Below are 19234 nucleotides of genomic sequence, written 5' to 3'. Positions count from 1 at the left end.
CTTTCCAAGCTGGTGACTTTTTTCTCATGTCTTTCCTGTGTCACCCTCATTTCCCTTTCCATTTTTTCCTCTACTTCTCTAACTTTATCTTCAAAATCCTTTTTGAGCACTTCTATGGGCTGAGACCAATTCATATTTTTCTTGGAAGCTTTAGGTATAGGGGCCCTGATATTGACATCTTCCTCTGAGGGTGCACCTTGGTCTTCCTTGTTAGTGAAGAAACTTTCTATGGTCCTCACCTTTCTCTGTCTGCTCATCTTGCCTTTCTTTTACTTGACTTTTAGCTCCTTAAAGTGGGGCACTGTTTCCAGGCTGCAGTATCCCAAGCTTAAGAAGCCCCAGGTGGTATGATTTAAGGAGGATCAGGTTCTTCACTCACCCAGCCTGTTCCGTGGTCTGTAGATGACCCCAGAACAACTTGCTAGCCAACCAGCTTTGTGGGCTGTGATTGTCAGCTCCCAGGAGCCTGTGCCCCTCCCCACCTGGGCCACTGCTACTCAAGCCTACCTCCTGATTCTCAGCAGGGGTGAAAAATCCAAGTTCTGCCTCAGCACCAGCATAGACCCCTGCAGTCTCCCCCCTGCCCAGGGCTCAGCCCCCTCACCAAACTGTGAGCTTAGTTCCAGCCAACACTGGTGCTTCAGCTGATTCAGAGGCTCTGGGGGTCTCCTTCTCTGGTGAGGCCTTCCTGGGACTGGATCTGTGTCAGGGTGACTGTGGGGTTGGGCTCAACTCCTGTATCAGCACAGCAGCTCCCTCCTTCTGACCTTCCAAGTTGTTCTTGGTCAGAAGATGATATGAGCACAATCTTCTGTGAGTTTTGCTACTCCGGGCATTTTCCTGGCTCTGTCTCAACCCGAGCCACACCAGGGGTCCGTAATTTCTATGGGAGGCAGCAGCCAGAATCTAGTCCGCTCCCAATCAAGCTATCCTCTTCTAAGGGTGCACCTCAATCTTCCTTGTCACTAAAGAAATTTTCTATGGTCAACATCTTTCTCTGTCTGTTCATCTTGCCTGCCTATTTCCTGACTTTTAACTCCTTCTTGAAGTAGGGCACTGGTTCCAGGCTGCACTGTCCCAAGCTTCAGGGTGTCTAACGTGGTATAATTGAAGGAGTGGCAGGTTCTTTATTCACCTGGCCTGTGCTCTGGTTTGTAAATAACCCCAAGCCTACTTCCTCTTCAAGCAGGAAACAAAATTTTATTTTGCTGGGTTGAAAACTCCTGCCAGCCTGCACCCCTCCCCAAACTTAGCCCGCCACTAATGTTGACTTCCTAGTTCCCAGCAGCTGGGGTAGAACAACTGAATTCTGCCTCAGCTCCAGCAGAGATCCCTGTAGTCTCCCCCCCAGCTAACCACTCAACCCTCTCACCAGACAGTGATCTTAGTTCCAGAAGATGCAGGTGCTGCAGCTGTTTCAGATTCTCCAGGAGTAAATTTCTCTGTCATGGCCTGCCTGGGGCTGGATCTGTGTCAGCGTGACCACAGGGTTGGGCTCCACTCCCACCCTGGTATAGTAGCCCCTAATGCAAACTTCTAAGCCATCTTTGGCTGGAAAATGGGCTCAGCCGGTCCCTTTGTGGGTTCTGCTGCTACAGGAATTGTCTTATGGCATTATTTGGAGTTTTCTGGAGTGAGTGTCTCAGGAGCTCTGAGTGCTTACTCATGGAACACTCTTAAAAAGCAAAGAAATATACAGAATTAAAATCAAAGCTAGCATTTATGTTACTCTATCAAATGATCATGACAAAAATGGATATCTTTGCTTTATCCCGGACATAACTGGAATGGCCTCCAGCACTGCTTCTCTATTACAGATAATGCCAGCTCTTTACTTCTAGGCTGACACTATTTGCCCCACTAAGGAAAGGTCCCTTTATTCCTATGTTTTCAACATTTAGAAAAAGCAACAAAAGTTGGTGTTTTCTCAAAACCTTTTTGCTTTACATCCACAAAGTAAATGCAGAGAGCCTAAAAGTCTAGACCTTCCCCAGCAAACCTCAGTCTAAATCTTTCTCTCCTACCATTTTTCCTGCCATGCTTAAACTGTTCAGATCATTTTAACTTTGGTGTTACTGGGGAAATAAGCTTTCTTTGCTCTTCCCTTCCAGATGGGATTGGAAGGATTTTAATGAACATGGGGTAATTGGCAACCAATCTCAGACATTATAGGAAACCTTATGGAATGGGAGAAATGGGGAGGAAGATTTCCCCATCTGTCCCTTGGAGATAGCTCAGAAGCTGATACTGTGCTGGAGAGACCAAGAGGGCTGATTCAGGATGCAATTTCTCATGCCTTCAAGATCGCATGTAAATGGACTGAACAACCATACCCAGACCAGGTCTTCACCAAGCCCTCTCTCACTTCCCCATCTCTGACCCAGGCAGGGCTTACTTCCTGTTGCTGCTGCCAGACACATTCCCTGACCCCAAATCAGATAGTACCACTTCTTTTTCCAGCTGATGGTCCTGGTATCTATACCAGAACCTCTCTGATCATATAATAGGAGGCGAGGGATCCCATGTCCGGGGGAGAGAATCTTCGGCACTATAACAGAATTACCTTCCAGCCAGGACTATCCTGCAGGTAGAAAGTGTCAGACCTCCCGACCCTGTCCAGCCATCTCCCCTGCAGCCTGTCCTGTCCTGGCACTTGGAGTTACCAATAACTCCCTCTCTGGGGACAATAATCTGATTTACATCCATCAGAACCTTGAACCCCTTCAGGATTGTAGCCTACACAACCTCTCTAGGTGAGTTCTTTATGAATACCGTCCATTTTGGGGGGTTGAGTCTGAGACAGGAGCCTTCCAGGGATCATCTATCAGGGTCAGAGATGTGAAAACAGGAAGATAGCAGGAACTTTCAGTCCCAGGAGGTTTCTGAACAGAACCTACAATTCCAGTCAGTCCTTGTGTTAGTTGTGGATTTACTGAGCAGGCAGCGCCCCCAGGTGGCCAGTCATCCAAACTAAAAACATTTATTAATTTACTCTGTGCTCAGAACCATGCTTGGGGTTATGGGACATACAAAGTATAATACTGTACATAATATCCAAATGAAAATACAACTAAGAATTTACGTTAACATACAACATCTATGGTACATAAAAGAAGCCAACACAAGATTCCAAAGACGATTCAAAGAAATGATCTCCCCATTGTTTAGGGTGGTCATGAAGGAGCCTGTTAAATTTGAACTGTGGAGTAAAGGAATGATTTTCTCAAAATGACTTGCTGTGTGACCTTGGTCTAGGAGCTCAGCTTCTCTGGGCTTCAGTAGCCTAAACTATAAAATAGTGGTTGGGGAGAGGATGGACCCAATGACTGCTAAGGTGCTTTCTAGCCCTATCCAGCAGTTGTGTTGTTGATACTTAACCACAGGTTTAGAGCCTCTAAAAACCAGGATCAGGCTAGGCCCTAGATCAGAGCACTTGAGCCCATTGAATGTTTGTAGCTCCTGGTTCTGAGCTGCTCCTGTGATTCTTGAAGAAGGCAATACCCAGAGAAAGAGCAGCAGGATTTCAGGCACAACTGTTAGATACCTTGACATTTCCTGGTGAAATATGTAGAGTCTAACACCAATCTGGGGAGGAAAGCTGGGAGAATGAGTAGCAAGGAACCCTCACTATAAATAACTGCTAGGGTACAAACAGTCCAACTCAGAAGAGAAGAAATCCAAAATAGATTGAAGATAAACACTGCTGGGTGTTTTGGTGACAGGTCAGTTGTAATCACTAGAAGAAATGATACAAGAATTTTTAAACAGCATTGTAAAAAGAATTTAAGGTAACAACGTCAATGAAAGAATAAGGCTAATGAAAAGAATTAGAAAAGGAGGAAGAGATTTGGAGGGAAAACTTGGAGAATTAACTACTTGGCATATGCGGTACAAAACTTTACCTAAATAAATTACTCTGTAGACTGGCAATATTTCTAAATGCTTGATCTGTAAATCTCTTGCAGTGGTCAAGGATTTACATATGGCCTTGGTGCCCAGGTCAAAAGTTGAAGAATCTATATTCAGAAAACCCACCTTCTAATATATCCCAGAATACTGATGAAACTAAGCTGCAATAATTCAGAAAAATGGATTGATGATCCAAGGCTGCCTCGTGCTAGCCAAGATGTATGGCTTAATAGGAATCCTGCCCATTTCCAGGTTGTGGGAATAGTGGAGAGACTGGAACCTTTCTATGGAATGGGAGATTGAGGTAGGATTTTGATAAGAAAAACTACACTGATTTTCTCACACAGGATTATATTTTTCTTATTACAGTTGAGTAAAAAGTGACTGGATATCCAGAAAAGGGGGTTCTCCTGGTACACCACAAATTGATTGGCTTCTCTGCAATTGATTTCCTTCCTGGAACCATTAGTCGCAAATGGCTCTTGATTAAGCAGGAAGAGCCAGCATGGGTTGCAAACATATGCTTGATCCATAATGGAGTTTAAGCTTTCTAGACCCTGATGATATTAGAAATGACCACCTCTTCTCCAGTGTGGAGTTGTCTGCACCTGCCAAAAAGAGCATGCTGACTTTCATCATCATCATTGTTATAGTCATCATCATCTCTAGTTAGTTCTCTTCTGGATATCTAACTGGGCAGCATTGATTAACTCATGGAGGGGAGAGGAATGGGAGGAAACTCCCTGAGGGGAGTTGCAATACTCTAGTGGGGGTTGCAATACTCCAGATGGCTCACCAAGATTCAATTTTTCTTCATCTCTACTCTCTTTGTCTCCCCTTAGGACCACAGGAAGTTATATAACTTCTAGTAGCATGGGATAGATGTAAGACTAGAGAACATCAATGAGTCAATTATTATCTGAGCATTATTGTATCCCCAGCAGTGTTCATCTCTGTGGGGAATAGAGAAGTATAAGATGAGTCTCTGTCCTCTGGTTGCTTAAAATTTAGGTGAAGAAAGGGAGAGTTACTTCCAGCTTTTTGAAGTCATTATTATTTTGTCTTTTCATCAGAGTTCTGAGGTCTTCCAGAGTTTTGTTTTTCTGATATTTAATATACTATAGTACTGTTTATGTATTTCAGATATTTCATGGTTGGCAGGCTCCTCTTTTGTCTCCATTTATGAGATGTGCTTTCTCAGGCAGGGACAATTTTAATTCATTGTGAACAGGGTCTTTGCTGCTAGGTGTAGGAAGAAGTGGTGACAGTGGATAGTTATAACCTAAAAAAAGCTCTTACGAGGAGGTTAAAATCTGTTATCTGTAGCTCTCAGAGCTAGGGTTCAACAGTGATTTCCCCTTAGAAAAAAGATCATTATCTATGAAATCATAAGTTTTGAAAACAAGGAAAGGTTTCTCAGCCTTTAGAGATATAACTCAATAATGGCTGATAAATACTTAAGTATGAATGTGATCAAAGGATGGGAACCCCAGAACCTAAGGAAGGACACTTAGTTGCTAAATAATTTGCCCCCTGGGAAGGGACATTGTCTTGAGGAATGTTCCTCAGAGACAAGATAATATAAAGGTTTTGCTCAAGGGGTTTCTAGCTTTCCCTTGATCCATTACTTCAACCTTCACAACATCTCTCCTATTTGTCCCCTGCTCTTTCCTCTCAGCCCCCGTCCTCATCTAGATCCTCATCACTTCTCTAGATACTTCTCTCTGGACTTTGCCACCATGTTTCAGCTGCCTTACTCCCTTGCCCCTACAGTCCCCTACAGTTCATGATTTCTCCCATAACCTCCGTTATGGGAAAGAGCCCCAAAGAATCCTGCTTCGTTTTCTGGACATCAGCCCCATGCCTTCCATGGGTACCTTCCCTCTCTCCCTCTGCCCCCAAAGTCTTCTCAGCTCCTTTTACATACTGGCTTCTCCCTTTAGAATGCCAGCTCCTTGAGAGCAGGATGGGCTTTCTGCTTGTATTTGTATCCCCAACACTTAGGGCAGCCCCTGACACATATGAAGTATTTCATCAATGCTTGTGGACTTGTTGCCTTGACTCTTGTCTGGACCATTGCAATAGGTTTCTAATTTGTCTTTCTACTTCATGTTTCTCTACACTCCAATTGCTTTTTGTTTCAGGTGCAAAAATCTTTTTCCTAAAGCACAGATCTGCCCATATCATTCTCCTAATCCACAAACTCCAGTCATTCCCTGTTATCTCCAGGGTCTTCTATTTGGCATTTCAAGCACTTCATAAACCTCCCCTTTCCCCTCTTCCCAGTCTTCATATACTTGTCTTTCCTCCCACATTCTACTCTCAGTTACAGCCTACCTGCTGTCATTCACTCAAGACACTTCATTACCCATCACTGTTTCTTGTCCTTGACTGTCCCCCATGCCCAGCATGTTCTCTTTCCTCACCATTGCCTCTTTGTTTTCCTGACTGGCATCCCCCAAGATTCACCTCCAATCTCCATCTTCCTTGGGAGGCCTTTTTTACATCCTCCAGCAGCCAAATTGTCTAAGATTATTTTTCACTTCCACTTGCTCTCTCTTATCCCTCATTCCTCACCTCCCTCTCTCTTTCTCTCTTTCTCTTCATTCTCTCTCCATACATATATTTGTGTATATATATGTCTATATGCATATATTTGTATCAGAATGTATTAGAATATATATGTGTGTGTATGTATGTATAAATATATAGTGCCCACTTAGCTATTTACATGTCTACCTCATCAGAATATATATGTGTGTGTGTCTGTATATATGTATGCATAAATATATAGTGCCCACTTAGCTATTTACATGTCTACCTCATCAGAATGTGAACTCTTTGAAAGCAGTGGATGTTTTTGCCTTTCTTTGTTTTTCCATCGCTCACCATGGCTCTTGTTGCCTGACTGAATTCACCTCTCTCTGGGTAAGAAGCAAATGCCATAATATCTTGCTTCCTTGAGCTGGGAGGGGATCTCTTAAGTGGGAAGCTGAGAACCCTTTAGGTCATAGAGGGAAGAGGAGAGTATGAGTGAGTCAGGTCCCTGGGGCCACATGAGTGACTCTCTACTCAGAAGAATTGAGCTGATCTAGGTGAGAGACTGAGTGAGGGAGGCAAGGTTGAACTGTGTGCTTTGGGGACCCCAAAAGTCTGATTAACTAAAGTCCCTGCCCTCCTGTAAAACATCCTAAGCTTAGGACCAGCTCTTCCCATTCAAGTGGGAGGGTGCACTGCAAAGTATGAGCCAGCAGAGGGAGGAGGCCTAACTTGTCTGAAACAGTTCATGGAAGGGAGGTTTGAGTGCAACTATGTGATCACAATTTCCATTTCCAACCTTAGAATCCTGCAACAAATTTTAAGGATTCATCTACAGCTATATCCCCCCCACATACACACACACACACACACACATACACACATGCACATTAAATTTTTTTTAAACTTGCCCCATAGGAAGGTGCATTGACTTTCCCCGAGGTTTCACAGCTAATCAGAGGAAGAAACAAGACCAAAAATTGAATCCCTTGGCTCTTCCTTAGGACTTTTTCTGTGCCCTCTTGTCTATGAAGACATTGGCCGTCTTCCTCTGCACATCAGAGATGAAGGCTCAGCCCATGTGATGCTGGTCCAGCTTTGTGTAGTTAATGGCCTTACTTCATTTTTCTCTTGCCTCAGCCCTGTTTTGAAGGCCCCATAAAGTCACAGAAATGCACACAGAAACAGAGAAAAGGACCTATGTGGAGGAGGAAACTAAAATTAAAGGGAAAGATGGATGGCTAGATAGAGAAATAAAAAAACATCGTATTTCTTTTTCTATATTATCTGTACAAGGTTATATATTTTTACACACATATTAGAAAACAAAAGGGGATTGAATATGAATTCTAAGGCTTCATTTCACAATAATTTTTAAGAAAAGTATAATAAATTTTATATATGACTTTCAAAACTGTCCTTTCTCTCTGTGCTTTCTTCTGGATTTCCTTTTGTTGTCCTCTATGTATGTAAAAAAAGTTTCAGCGGCCTTCTTTTGTGCCATCAGAATTGCTAACTCTCCCTTCCTCCTCATACACAAAGCCCTCTCAATTTAAGAAACTACAGAAAAGAAAGAAAAAATAACCCTTGTAATAGATAAGCATACTCAAGCAAAATTAATTCTCACAGTGACCATTATCAAAAAGGAAAGTCTGTTTCAGCACCTTGAGTCCAATACATCTGTGTCATGAAGTGACTAACATGCTTCATCACTACATTGATTAGAGTTCTTCAATCTTTCAAAGTTGTTTTTCTTTACAATGTTGCTTTTTTTAGTATCACTTATTCTCCTGACTCTGCTCACTTCACCCTACTTCAATTCAAACTACCTAGCAACCTCTCAGAAGGGCTTTCACATCATTTCTTATGGCTCAGTAATATTTCATTATTTCCTACACCACAATTTGTTCACATTTTCTCAATTGATAGGGAACCCTCTCTTAGATGCTAGTTCTTTTCTTTTTTTCTTTTCATCCTCCCTTAAGGATGAGAAATATTTCCCTCCTTCCTTCTTTACCATTCTTCCCTTCCTTCCTTCCTTCCTTCCTTCCTTCCTTCCTTCTTTCCTTCTTTCCTTTCTTCCATCTTTCCTCTTTTTTCCCTGCAACTATTTCCTTTCCAGTATTATCTTCCTGATTACCATGCCTATGTCAAACTCCCATGTTCCCCTCATGAATCTGACCTATTTCTACACCAAACTGTGTTCAATAAGTCATTCCTTTTGGATTAGAAAAAGATTACATGGGTCTGTGGTTGTGCTGGGATGCTACTGGCATATTTACCTGCCCTGGTGCTGCCTTTGGCAGTGGCCCTCTTTGCTTTTGTCCATGGGCTACTGGTTAACTTTGGGGGGCTTTTGGCATGGGAGAAACCATTTTCTGTAGTTTTTCATTGGATTTCTTGATCATTGTTTGTCCTGGAGTGAATTTCTGGTTTTGGTGGGAGTAGGTGGGGGAGGGGAGTTAGGCAGCATGCCTCTCTTTAGGCAGCCATCTTGTTCAAAACCAATATTTTCTCCTTAGATAGATTAAGAGTTCTGTGAGGGCAGGATCTATTTCATTTTGGTTTTGTATCCCTAGCCCTTAGCACAGTACCTAACCTATAGTAGGCTCTTAATAAAATGCTTCTTAATTGATTAATATGAGTTTCATGGAGGCATCTATGGCTTCTGACAGTAAATAGGTCTATGGGGACACAGCTGACTGGGAAGGAGAGGATTCAATTTCATTGTTCTTTTAAACTCCTTATATGGCCAAAGTACCAAAGTCTGGGGTGTATTTGGGAGAGAAAATGAGATTAGACAGCCTTGTAGAGGTTCCTGTCTGGTAAGGGATTAAGATATATTTTTTAAAACACCCTGCAATTGGGATAGCTAGGTGGCGCAGTGGATAAAGCACCAGCCCAGAGTTCAAATCCGACCTCAGACACTGGACACTTACTAGCTGTGTGACCCTGGGCGAGTCACTTAACCCTCATTGCCCCACAAAAAACCAAAACAACAAAACAAAGACACCCTGCAATCAAAATTAATACATAGGAGAGGTACAATATGCAAAAGCCAGGGTAATGGGAGTATTCCAGACAACTGACATCAGGGAAGGTTTCCTGAAGGAGGTGACATTTGAATTAGACTTTATAGAATGATTATGGACAAATAGAGGGTAGAAAGGGAATTTTAGGTATCCATGTACTTCTTTTTCTGCACACATGGGACTGGGGAATTAGTTGGGTAGAGTCTGGCTTTAATCTGTCTTTAGTCTGATCTCAGTTTCTCTCTGCCAATATGAGAACATTTGTCCTTAGGATGGAGAGAGAAACAACTGCCCTTTCCTTTGGCTGGTCTAGGAACCACTACTAGAGGTTGAGCTAAATGGCCTCTCAGACTTCACTTTAATCTCCTATGCTGTGATTCTATTCAATATCTATTGAAACATCTCCTGTGTGCTCTGAAGACTTCAAGGCAATGTAGACCCCAGTACAGAACAAGACTGGGAGAAGGCTCAGTCTGTGCTTTTCAGTGATGACCACAATGAGAGTCAAAGTCAGGAAGCTCTGCAAAGCTCACCAAAATCCATGTACAATTGGGGGATTGCTGAATCTGCAAATGAAAGGGTGAGGACTTTGGCTGACCAGGTGAAGGTGACATTGGCCTAGTCTGATAAATGTCTTTCTGACTTTTCCCACTCACCTACATGGAGGAGCAGAAGAGACTAAGGGTTCTGAAGCTTGGGAAGGCTGAGCCACCATCACTGGGCAAACAACCATTCTCATGTTTGCATATGAGTATTCTGCCATTGAAACTGGAACAAATATGGAATGGTCATCTTAAGCTCATGGCAGCTCTCTGATAGTGAGAGAGAAGCCCCTGGATAAGTGTGGAGGGAAAGAGAAAAGTGACCATGCATTTCCTTGTACTCTCTCCCCCTTAACAGGAATAACTGCATTTTAGAAATTGGTCTCCAACCTGGAGGCTCTTGCATGGGCTGATGATTAGTGAGATGAGCAGAACCAGGAGAACATTGTACACAGTATTGTGAGATTAAAATTGGATATTAGATCATAAATCTCCCCTACTTAACCTTTCCCTTAATTTATCTCCCAGACTAGTAAATGGAAGAAGCTTCTGGTTTTCTAGTTAGGGCTTTTATTGTATGGTAGTCACAAGGTGATGTTGATTAGAAGGATAGGAAAGTAGAAATACAATACAAATCGTCTTAAGTCTAGGCTTAGTCTATATTCCGTATAAAACTCACCAAAAGCCGAAGGCCACCTTTGGGGAGAGAGACTGAGTCTAGCGTGTGCTGTTAACCGAGAGCCGGGCCGAGTCAAACTCCAGTCCGAGTCTGTCTGTGCAGCGCAGCCAGGAGACCAGCGGAGCAGGAAAAAGCTCCACTTCCGTTCTCTCCTTGCCTTTTTTTTTTTTTTTTTGCGGGGCAATGGGGGTTAAGTGACTTGCCCAGGGTCACACAGCTAGTAAGTGTCAAGTGTCCGAGGTCAGATTTGAACTCAGGTACTCCTGAATCCAAGGCTGGTGCTTTACCACTGCGCCATCTAGCTGCCCCCCTCTCCTTGCCTTTTAAGTTCGCACCCCGGAAGTGGAGTGCTAGCAGGCAGTCTGACGTGCACAGCAGGCCGACTGGCGTGCGTAGCTCATGTCATTGGTCTCCTCCCCGAAAGGGTGGTCCTTCAGTTATCCTAACCGACTGTTAAAAACTTTCATTTTTTTTACCACAGTATCATCAACATTGTGTCTTGATCAACTGTGATAGACTAGATTCTTCTCACCAATCCAATGGTACAAGAAAGTTCCAAAGGATTCATGATGGAAAAGGCTCTCCAAATCGAGAAAAAAAAAGTGTGGAATATGGATGCTGATTGGGCCATACTATCTCTTTTGGTTTTGGTGCTGTTGTTTTTCTTTTTGGAGGTTTTTCCTTCTTGCTCTGATTCTTCTTCTATAACATGACTAATGCAGAAATATGTTTAATGTTATATATCAGACTACCTGCTGTCTAGGGGAGGGGGTAGGGAGGGAGAAAAATTTGAAATTGGAAATCTTATCTAAACAAAGGTTGAAAACTTAAATTAATTAATTAATTAATTTTTAAAAAAAGAAATTGGTCCGCTATATTATGCATTGCTTTATCTTTTCTGTTTAAATGTACCCTACCTCTGCCCTTGCTGCTAGGCTGATAAAGTGTAAATCCAGTGCTGAATCCTGCTGCCCTGTTGACTATACCCAACAATGGAAAAGACCATGTCTCTATTCTGTCACTGCACAGCTCCTTATTCCCAGGCTTGACCTAAAAGATGTCCTTCTCCATAAGCCCAATCTCCTCTTATCCCTGGATGGATGCTGCCTGAGGAGACTCTAAAGGATGGTTGGCCACAGGGTATTCTGACTGCCCTCAGTAATCTGCCCAATTTCCTAGACTTCTTGCTTTCACTTGTGTCTATATTGCTACTGATAAGCAGACTGCATTCAAATGAATGGACCCTAAATATACAATTTGTGTGGTGCATGATATTAATCTAATATAGGAACCAATAGGATTCCTGCCTTCACCTGGAGCCCAGATCCATGATGGTTCTCTGTTAGATGATAAGTCAATCTATTACCTTCTTCCAGCTGTTCTAAACTTTAAGGATCACATAGCCATTAAAGGACATTACAAGAGGAAATGACCTGTAGGCCCATTTCACTGGACTGGTGGTCATTTCAATCAAATGCAATCATGCTTGTAATGCGCTTAGCACAGTGCCTGGCACATAGCAGACAATAATTATTCCCCCTTCCTTTCTAGCCCCAGACTCCTACCTCTATTCTCATTTGTCCATTCTTAGACGGGTGACCCCTGGCCAGCCTTTAGGATCTTGCCATCCTTCAAGATCAGCAACCATAAGAAGGACAATATGGCTGGCTTGCTGAATCATATTCCTTATATTATGATGACCTGATGCTTCCCCCACGTGGCCACTTGAGGGCGCCAAAAGAACTTCTTGCTCTCCTTCCTTGTCCCACTCTGGTTCATTAAGAACAAAGTGTGAACAATGTTCTTGTGGAAGTCAGAAAAAAATTGGCTGCTCCAAATTCTCCCTCTTTCTCAAATGCCCAATGAGCTTGGCCCTCAGCATTGGCCAGTGGGAAATAACCACACCTGCTACACAAGAGGCACTATTTGTAAACTTGCAGGTTGAATTGACACATTTACCTAAATATTGTACCTATTACTATGTTCTTTTATTATTATTACTGACATTCTGCCCTCTGTAATCCATTTGACTATTCTGGAGGAGTCAAAGTCTCTCCTTTCATTCAAACAGACTACACTGACAAAGCCAAAAGATTCCTTAAGGAATTCATTGCTAGCTATGGATTGTTGCTCACTTTAGGCCATAATTGTTACACACATTTCATAGGTCAGATATTCAAATATATGTATATATTATGTATTTATATAATATTACTTGAGTATATTATATAATATACAATAGAAATAGAAAATAAGTGGTATATATATTTATTTGTATGAATATCAGACCTATGAAATCTGTGCATTATATATGTGTATATGTATGTGTGTATATGTATGTATGTGTGTGTGCATGCCCATGTGTCTACATGTATGTATATATGTGTAATATAAATGAGAACTACACTGTAGCTACCATCTACAACCCAGCAGAGCTGTGGAACACAGAAATTCCAATAGGAGAATATGCTGGGCCAAAGTTTCTATAAGAAACTGGCTTCAAAGGGCCTCCTAGCACAGGACTTAACTGGAGGGTGACTGTTTATGGGAAAGGAGAGCAAGGGACCCTTATTTGTACTCCTTACCTACATGATGACTACATCCTATAGCACTGGCAGTAATCTGAGCCAGGCTGAAGTGTGATCTGTCTGACATTTGGGAATCAGACCCAGATGCTCCAAATGACTTAATCTGGGCTAATTGTTTATTCTCCTTTTGGTCTAATTTGTTTTTTATCATCCACCCTGAGGCTGTATCTCCAAGATAGACAGATAATACTTCCTGAAACTGATGGGGGGGAGGGAGGGGGAAGGCTGGGGTGATGGTACCAGCATGCTCCAGCCAGTCCCCAGATCAGAGGGTGACTGAAGCTGCCACTACCATCTGGTGGTTATATCTTTAAGAAAGAGCAGGAAGATGTAAAAATGCTGGAGAGTCCAGTGGCTGGGCTCAGATTATGAAAGCCCTCAAATGCTAAATGGGCTTACTAGCTGTGTGACCCTGGGCAAGTCACTTAACCCTCGTTGCCCTGCCCCCCAAAAAATGCTAAATGGGGAACTTGATATTAAATTCTAGGGACAATAGGGAGTCAGTGGAGGTTTTGGATAAGGGGGATGTTACAGTCAAACTTCTTATGCTTTAGCAATCATTATTCACCTTTGTGCATTATTCAAGAAGCTAGAGAGAATGGAGGCAAGGAGAACTACTAGGGGACTATTGAAATAGTCCAGGGCAGAGGTAACCTCTGAGGTCCTTGGTAAGCATGAGATTCTACGAATTCTATTCTCTGTTTCCTTCAGGAAAATCTAAGTATTCTGAGTCTTCAAATGAAATCTCTGCCTAGGAACTGATGATGTCATTCATTGCTGATCCAGATTGGTTCTCCCATCTCTGAGGTGGTCCAATCCCGGAACTCATAAGTAAGTACTTAAATTCTTATTCTGGAAGTCATGAGGCAGTTCCTATGGGATGGGGACCTTTGTGCCGGCCATTCCTCTGTGTCCCTTGTCCTTTCCCTGTCCCCAGGATGCTGTGTATGTGGACAAAAGTTCTGATTATGACCCTGCTGGTGCTGAATTCCCTAGTGGCTACAGGCAGAGACAGCCCAGGTAAGCACAGAGTAGTAGCTCCCTGGAGAGCACAGGTGGAGAAATAAGAGAAATGCTCTTCTCCATATGGGCAGCCCAAAAAGGACCAGAGCAGGCTGGCACTTGGCAGCATGGGGAGGTGGAAGAAGTTGGTCTCCGAGATCCCATTATCCTATTCCTCTGCTCCCTTCCTCCCCTTAACTCATGTTCCAAATGTGTTCTTGCTTCCCCTTCATTTCTTTGTCCCTAAACCCATCCCTTCTCAGGGGCTCTGAGTCTTTACTCTCTACTTCAAATTCCCACCTGAACTTTCCTGTCCCCCTAAATACCTTCACATAAATGGCCTAATCTGCTGAACTCATTTTGATTTTGGTGTTTATAGGGGAAGAGTTTTCCTGTTTTGTTTATCCCTCCATGGAAGGATTGGAGGATCTGAAAGCCTTGTGTGAAGCCCTGGTATTTGGGATCCATCCCTAGCCTTTGTACTTAACATGATAATGGCCAGCCTTTTTCCTATGCATCCCCTGAGTCAGGTCAGGAGAGACCAAGGAGGGCTAATCCAGGATGGGATTTCTTTTATCTTCATGATCCCTTGTTAATGGGCTGAAGAAATATTGCAGGTCCAATGTCCCCTAGATCTCCACTTCTCTGTTCCAGTCAGGGATTATTTCCTATTCTGCCTGACAGATAGACATCCTGACCCCAGATCAGTCACTGCTATTGCTCCCTGAATCCAGGATCTGGGTCATAGGTCTTCCTGCATGAAAATAGCACCAATCAGTAAGCATTTATTATGCACCTACCATGTATCTGGCACCATACTTGGTGCTGGGGATATGAAGGGGAAAAACAAACAAACTTGTTCCTGCCCTAAGGGCCTTAGATTCCCTCAGAAGAGATAGCTTCTACAGATGGAAATATACATAGAACAAATGGAAAACAAACACCAGCTCTCTTATGGAGGGAGGGCACTAGCCTGTCTGGATATCGGGAAGGACTTCATGTAGAAAGTGGTGCTGGACCTTTGTCCTGAAGGAAGTCAGGGACTCTTGAGAGGTGGAGGTGAGGAGGGGTGTATTCCAGGGACAGGGAAAAGTCAATGCAAAATCATGGAGACAAATGATGGAATGCGGTGTGGGGCCAGTGAAGAGATTAATGTGGTGAGACCATAAAGTTTGGGGAGGGGAATAATGTGATAAGATGAAAAGGAAACGTAGGTTGTGGCCACATGGGGAAAAATCCTCCATCCTCAAAAGAAACCCCACTAACCAGAGTTGGTTTGCAGGTAGGCAGGGATCAGATAAAAGTCCCTTTAATACTATTCCCAACATCCCCCCTACATCCTGTCCTGGCCCTCAGCCTGGCCACCTACCTCTAATTGGGTCAATAATCTGGCTTGTATCCATCCTCCATGATTTGTCTTTGAAAATCTCAAATTTACTACTGCGTTTCCTATGCCTAGCCTATTCCATTGATCTACCACTCTATTTCTTAGACAGTACCAAATAGTTTTGTTTTTGTTTTTGTTTTTGTTTTTGTTTTTTGCAGGGCAATGAGGGTTAAGTGACTTGCCCAAGGTCACACAGCTAGTAAGTGTCAAGTGTCTGCGGCCAGAACCGAACCCAGGTACTCCTGAATCCAGGGCCGGTGCCTCACCACTGCGCCATCTAGCTGCCCCAGTACCAAATAGTTTTGATGACTGCTGCTTTATAGTAAAGCTCCAGGTTTGGTACCGCTAACCCACCTTCCTGTGCACTTTTTTTTCATTATTTCCCTGGATATTCTTGATTTTTTGTTTTTCCAGATGAATTTTGTTACTATTTTTTCTAGCTCTATAAAATAATTTTTAGGTAGTCTGATTGGTATGGCACTGAATAAGTAAATTAATTTGGGCAGTATTGTCATTTTTACTATATTAGCTCTGCCTATCCATGACACTAGTAATTTAGTGTTTGATAAACCCAAAGACTCCAGCTCCTGGGATAGGAACTCAGTATTTGGCAAAAACTGCTGGGAAAACTGGAAGATAGTATGGCAGAAATTAGGCATAGACCAACATCTTACACCTTATACTAAAATAAGGTCAAAATGGATACACGAGTTAGACATAAGAGGTGATACCATAGGTAAATTAGGAGAGAAAGGAATAGTCTACCTATCAGATCTTTGGAAAGGAAAACAGTTTATGACCAAACAAGAGATAGAGTATATTATAAAATGCAAAGTGGATGATTTTGATTACATTAAATTAAAAAATTTTTGTACAAACAGAAGCCATGCATCCAAAATTAGAAGGGAGGCAGAAAGCTGGGAAACAATTTTTATGGCCAGTACTTCTGATAAAGGCCTCATCTCTAAAATATATAGGGAACTAAATCAAATTTATAAGAATCCAAGTCATTCCCCAATTGAGAAATGGTCAAAGGATATGAACAGGCAGTTTTCTGATGAAGAAACCAAAGCTATCTATTCCCATATGAAAAAATGCCCTAAATCTCTATTGATTAGAGAGATGCAAATTAAAACAACTCTGAGGTACCACCTGACACCTATCAGATTGGCTAAAATGACAAAAAAGGAAAATAATAAATGTTGGAGAAGCTGTGGGAAAATTGGAACACTAATGCATTGTTGGTGGAGCTGTGAACTGATCCAACCATTTTGGAGAGCAATTTGGAATTATGCCCAAAGGGCGATAAAGCTGTGCATACCCTTTGACCCAGCAATACCACTTTTGGGTCTTTTTCCCAAAGAAATCATGGAAAGGGGAAAGGGACCAACATGTACAAAAATATTTATAGCTGCTCTTTACGTGGTGGCAAGGAATTGGAAGTTGAGGGGATGCCCATCAATTGGGGAATGGCTGGACAAGTTGTGGTATATGAATACAATGGAATACTATTGTGCTGTAAGAAATGATGAGCAGGAGGAATTCAGAGAAACCTGGAGGGTCTTACGTGAGCTGATGATGAGTGAGATGAGCAGAACCAGAAGAACATTGTACACAGTATCATCAACATTGAGTGTTGACCTACTGTGATGCACTATATTCTTCTCACCAATGCAATGGTACAGAAGAGTTCCAGGGAACTCATGATAGAAGAGAATCTCCAAATCCAGGAAAAAAAAACTGGAGTATAGATGCTGAATGAACCATACTATGTCTTTTGTTTTGGGGGCTGTTGTTTTTTCTATTTTGAGGTTTTTCATCATTGCTCTGATTTTTCTCTTATAACATGACTAATGCAGAAATATGATTAATGTTATTATGTGTGTGTATATATATATATACATACATATATATGTGTGTGTGTGTATATATATGACTAGGCAGCTCTATCAGCCAAGCCCAGAGTCAGCCACTAATGGATTGAATAGACAATCCTTCCATCTAACCAGTCATCCAAGTACAAATGTTTAAATAACATTTAAGTGACTGTTAAGTAACTGCTCAGCCCTGTGCTTGGGAGCATGGGGAATACAAAGTATCAGAGATACCCTGACACATGAAAATGCAGCTAATGATACAAGTTCATACTGACTGTATGTGTGGTACAGAGAAGAACAGCAGGAGTGGAAAGCAGGGGGATATTCCTGTGGCATGGGATGGGCAAGGAAGGAGCAGGTAGGATCTGAACTGGGTTAAGATGTGGAGAGAGAACCCATGTTAAATGTCAGCAAGTGTCCCTTCACTATATTAGCTCACATTTATGTGGTGTTTTAAGGTTTGAAAAGTGTTTTGTTTTGGTTTTTTTTTTTGGTTGGTTGGTTTGGGGGGGGTTGGTTTTTGGTTTTTGTGGGGCAATAAGGGTTAAGTGACTTGTCCAGGGTCACACAGCTAGTAAGGGTCAAGTGTCTGAGGGCAGATTTGAACTCAGGTTCTCCTGAATCCAGGGCATGTGCTTTATCCACTGTGCCACCTAGCTGCCCCCTGTTTGTTTGGTTTTACAAAATCTCATCTTATTGTCACAACAACCATGGGGAAAAGGTGCTATTATGATCCCCATTTTATAGGTAAAGAAACTGAGGAAGACAGAGGTTAAGTGACTTACCCAGGGCTACATAGCTAATAAGTGTCTGAGGCTGGATTTGAACTCAGTTCTTCCTGATTCCAGGTCCAATGCTTTACTCCCTAGAGCACCTAGCTGCCTCCTTCATTCATTTAACTTAATTTAATTTAATTTAATTTAATTCATTCATCACTGAGAACTACTACATGAGAGCTGTGACAAGAGCTGTGGAACTCAGTTAAAAATACAGGAAGTAGCCCTTCCCATCCAAGAGTTTGTAATCTAGCTGGGAGATAAAAGTACAGACACATAAGTCTGTGCACCAAGGCTGAATAGCATACATGCCATGAGAGTTGCATCAGGAATGCAGATGGTGACCTTACTTTTGTCAGATGCCTTCCCATGGGATTTTGGGTAAAGCTCTGAACCTCACTTTCCTAAATGATAAAATGGTGTATTGTATAGTAGTGGTGGCAGGGAGGGTAGGTCAGACCAATGATTGCTAACATCATTTCTAGTCCTAACATTCAATCAATTAATCAAGGAATAAACATTGATAAAACACCAACCATGTACCAGGCACTTTGCTAGGTACTGGAAATACAAAGACAGTGATGAAACTTGAGTCCTTACTCAAGGATTTAACATTATATCAGTGTATGTGTGTGTGCATGTGTTTAGCATTTACATGTATAATTATATACAAAATACTTCAAAAATAAATACCAAGTAGAATTGCGGGGAAAGACACTAGAGTAACTGGGACCCAAAGAAAGGTTGGTGTTTGAGGGGAGCCTTGAAGGAAATTAGGAATTCTATAGGCAGGTAAGGATAGAGTGCATTTCAAGCTTCAGAGAAGGGACACAAAAGCAGGAAGGTGGGATTATGGCATACTGTGTATGGGGAACTGGGAGAAGGCCATCTTGGTGGAACTGGA

The 19234-nt window shown here is 42.3% G+C and overlaps 2 protein-coding genes across 2 annotated transcripts in view; one reads left to right on the top strand and one right to left on the bottom strand.

Annotated features, from left to right (window-relative positions):
- The window catches only part of LOC122755399 (H-2 class II histocompatibility antigen, E-S beta chain-like), a 128609-nt gene that overhangs the window by 46888 nt on the left and 62487 nt on the right, over positions 1-19234 (bottom strand). The gene's annotated exons all lie outside the window — the stretch shown is intronic.
- LOC122753463 (DLA class II histocompatibility antigen, DR-1 beta chain-like) overlaps positions 1-19234 on the top strand; it is a 65468-nt gene that overhangs the window by 42354 nt on the left and 3880 nt on the right. The window contains exons 2-3 of the mRNA XM_044000854.1: positions 14000-14119; positions 14226-14308. Of these exons, the coding sequence (XP_043856789.1) occupies positions 14227-14308 (82 nt within the window). The 5' untranslated portion in view covers positions 14000-14119; position 14226. The remainder of the gene's footprint in view (positions 1-13999; positions 14120-14225; positions 14309-19234) is intronic.

Source organism: Dromiciops gliroides, chromosome 4 (genome assembly GCF_019393635.1).
Source record: "Dromiciops gliroides isolate mDroGli1 chromosome 4, mDroGli1.pri, whole genome shotgun sequence".
Taxonomy (NCBI): domain Eukaryota; kingdom Metazoa; phylum Chordata; class Mammalia; order Microbiotheria; family Microbiotheriidae; genus Dromiciops; species Dromiciops gliroides.
The sequence above is the reverse complement of the archived record's forward strand: the minus strand, read 5'-3'. Positions and strand labels throughout refer to the sequence as shown.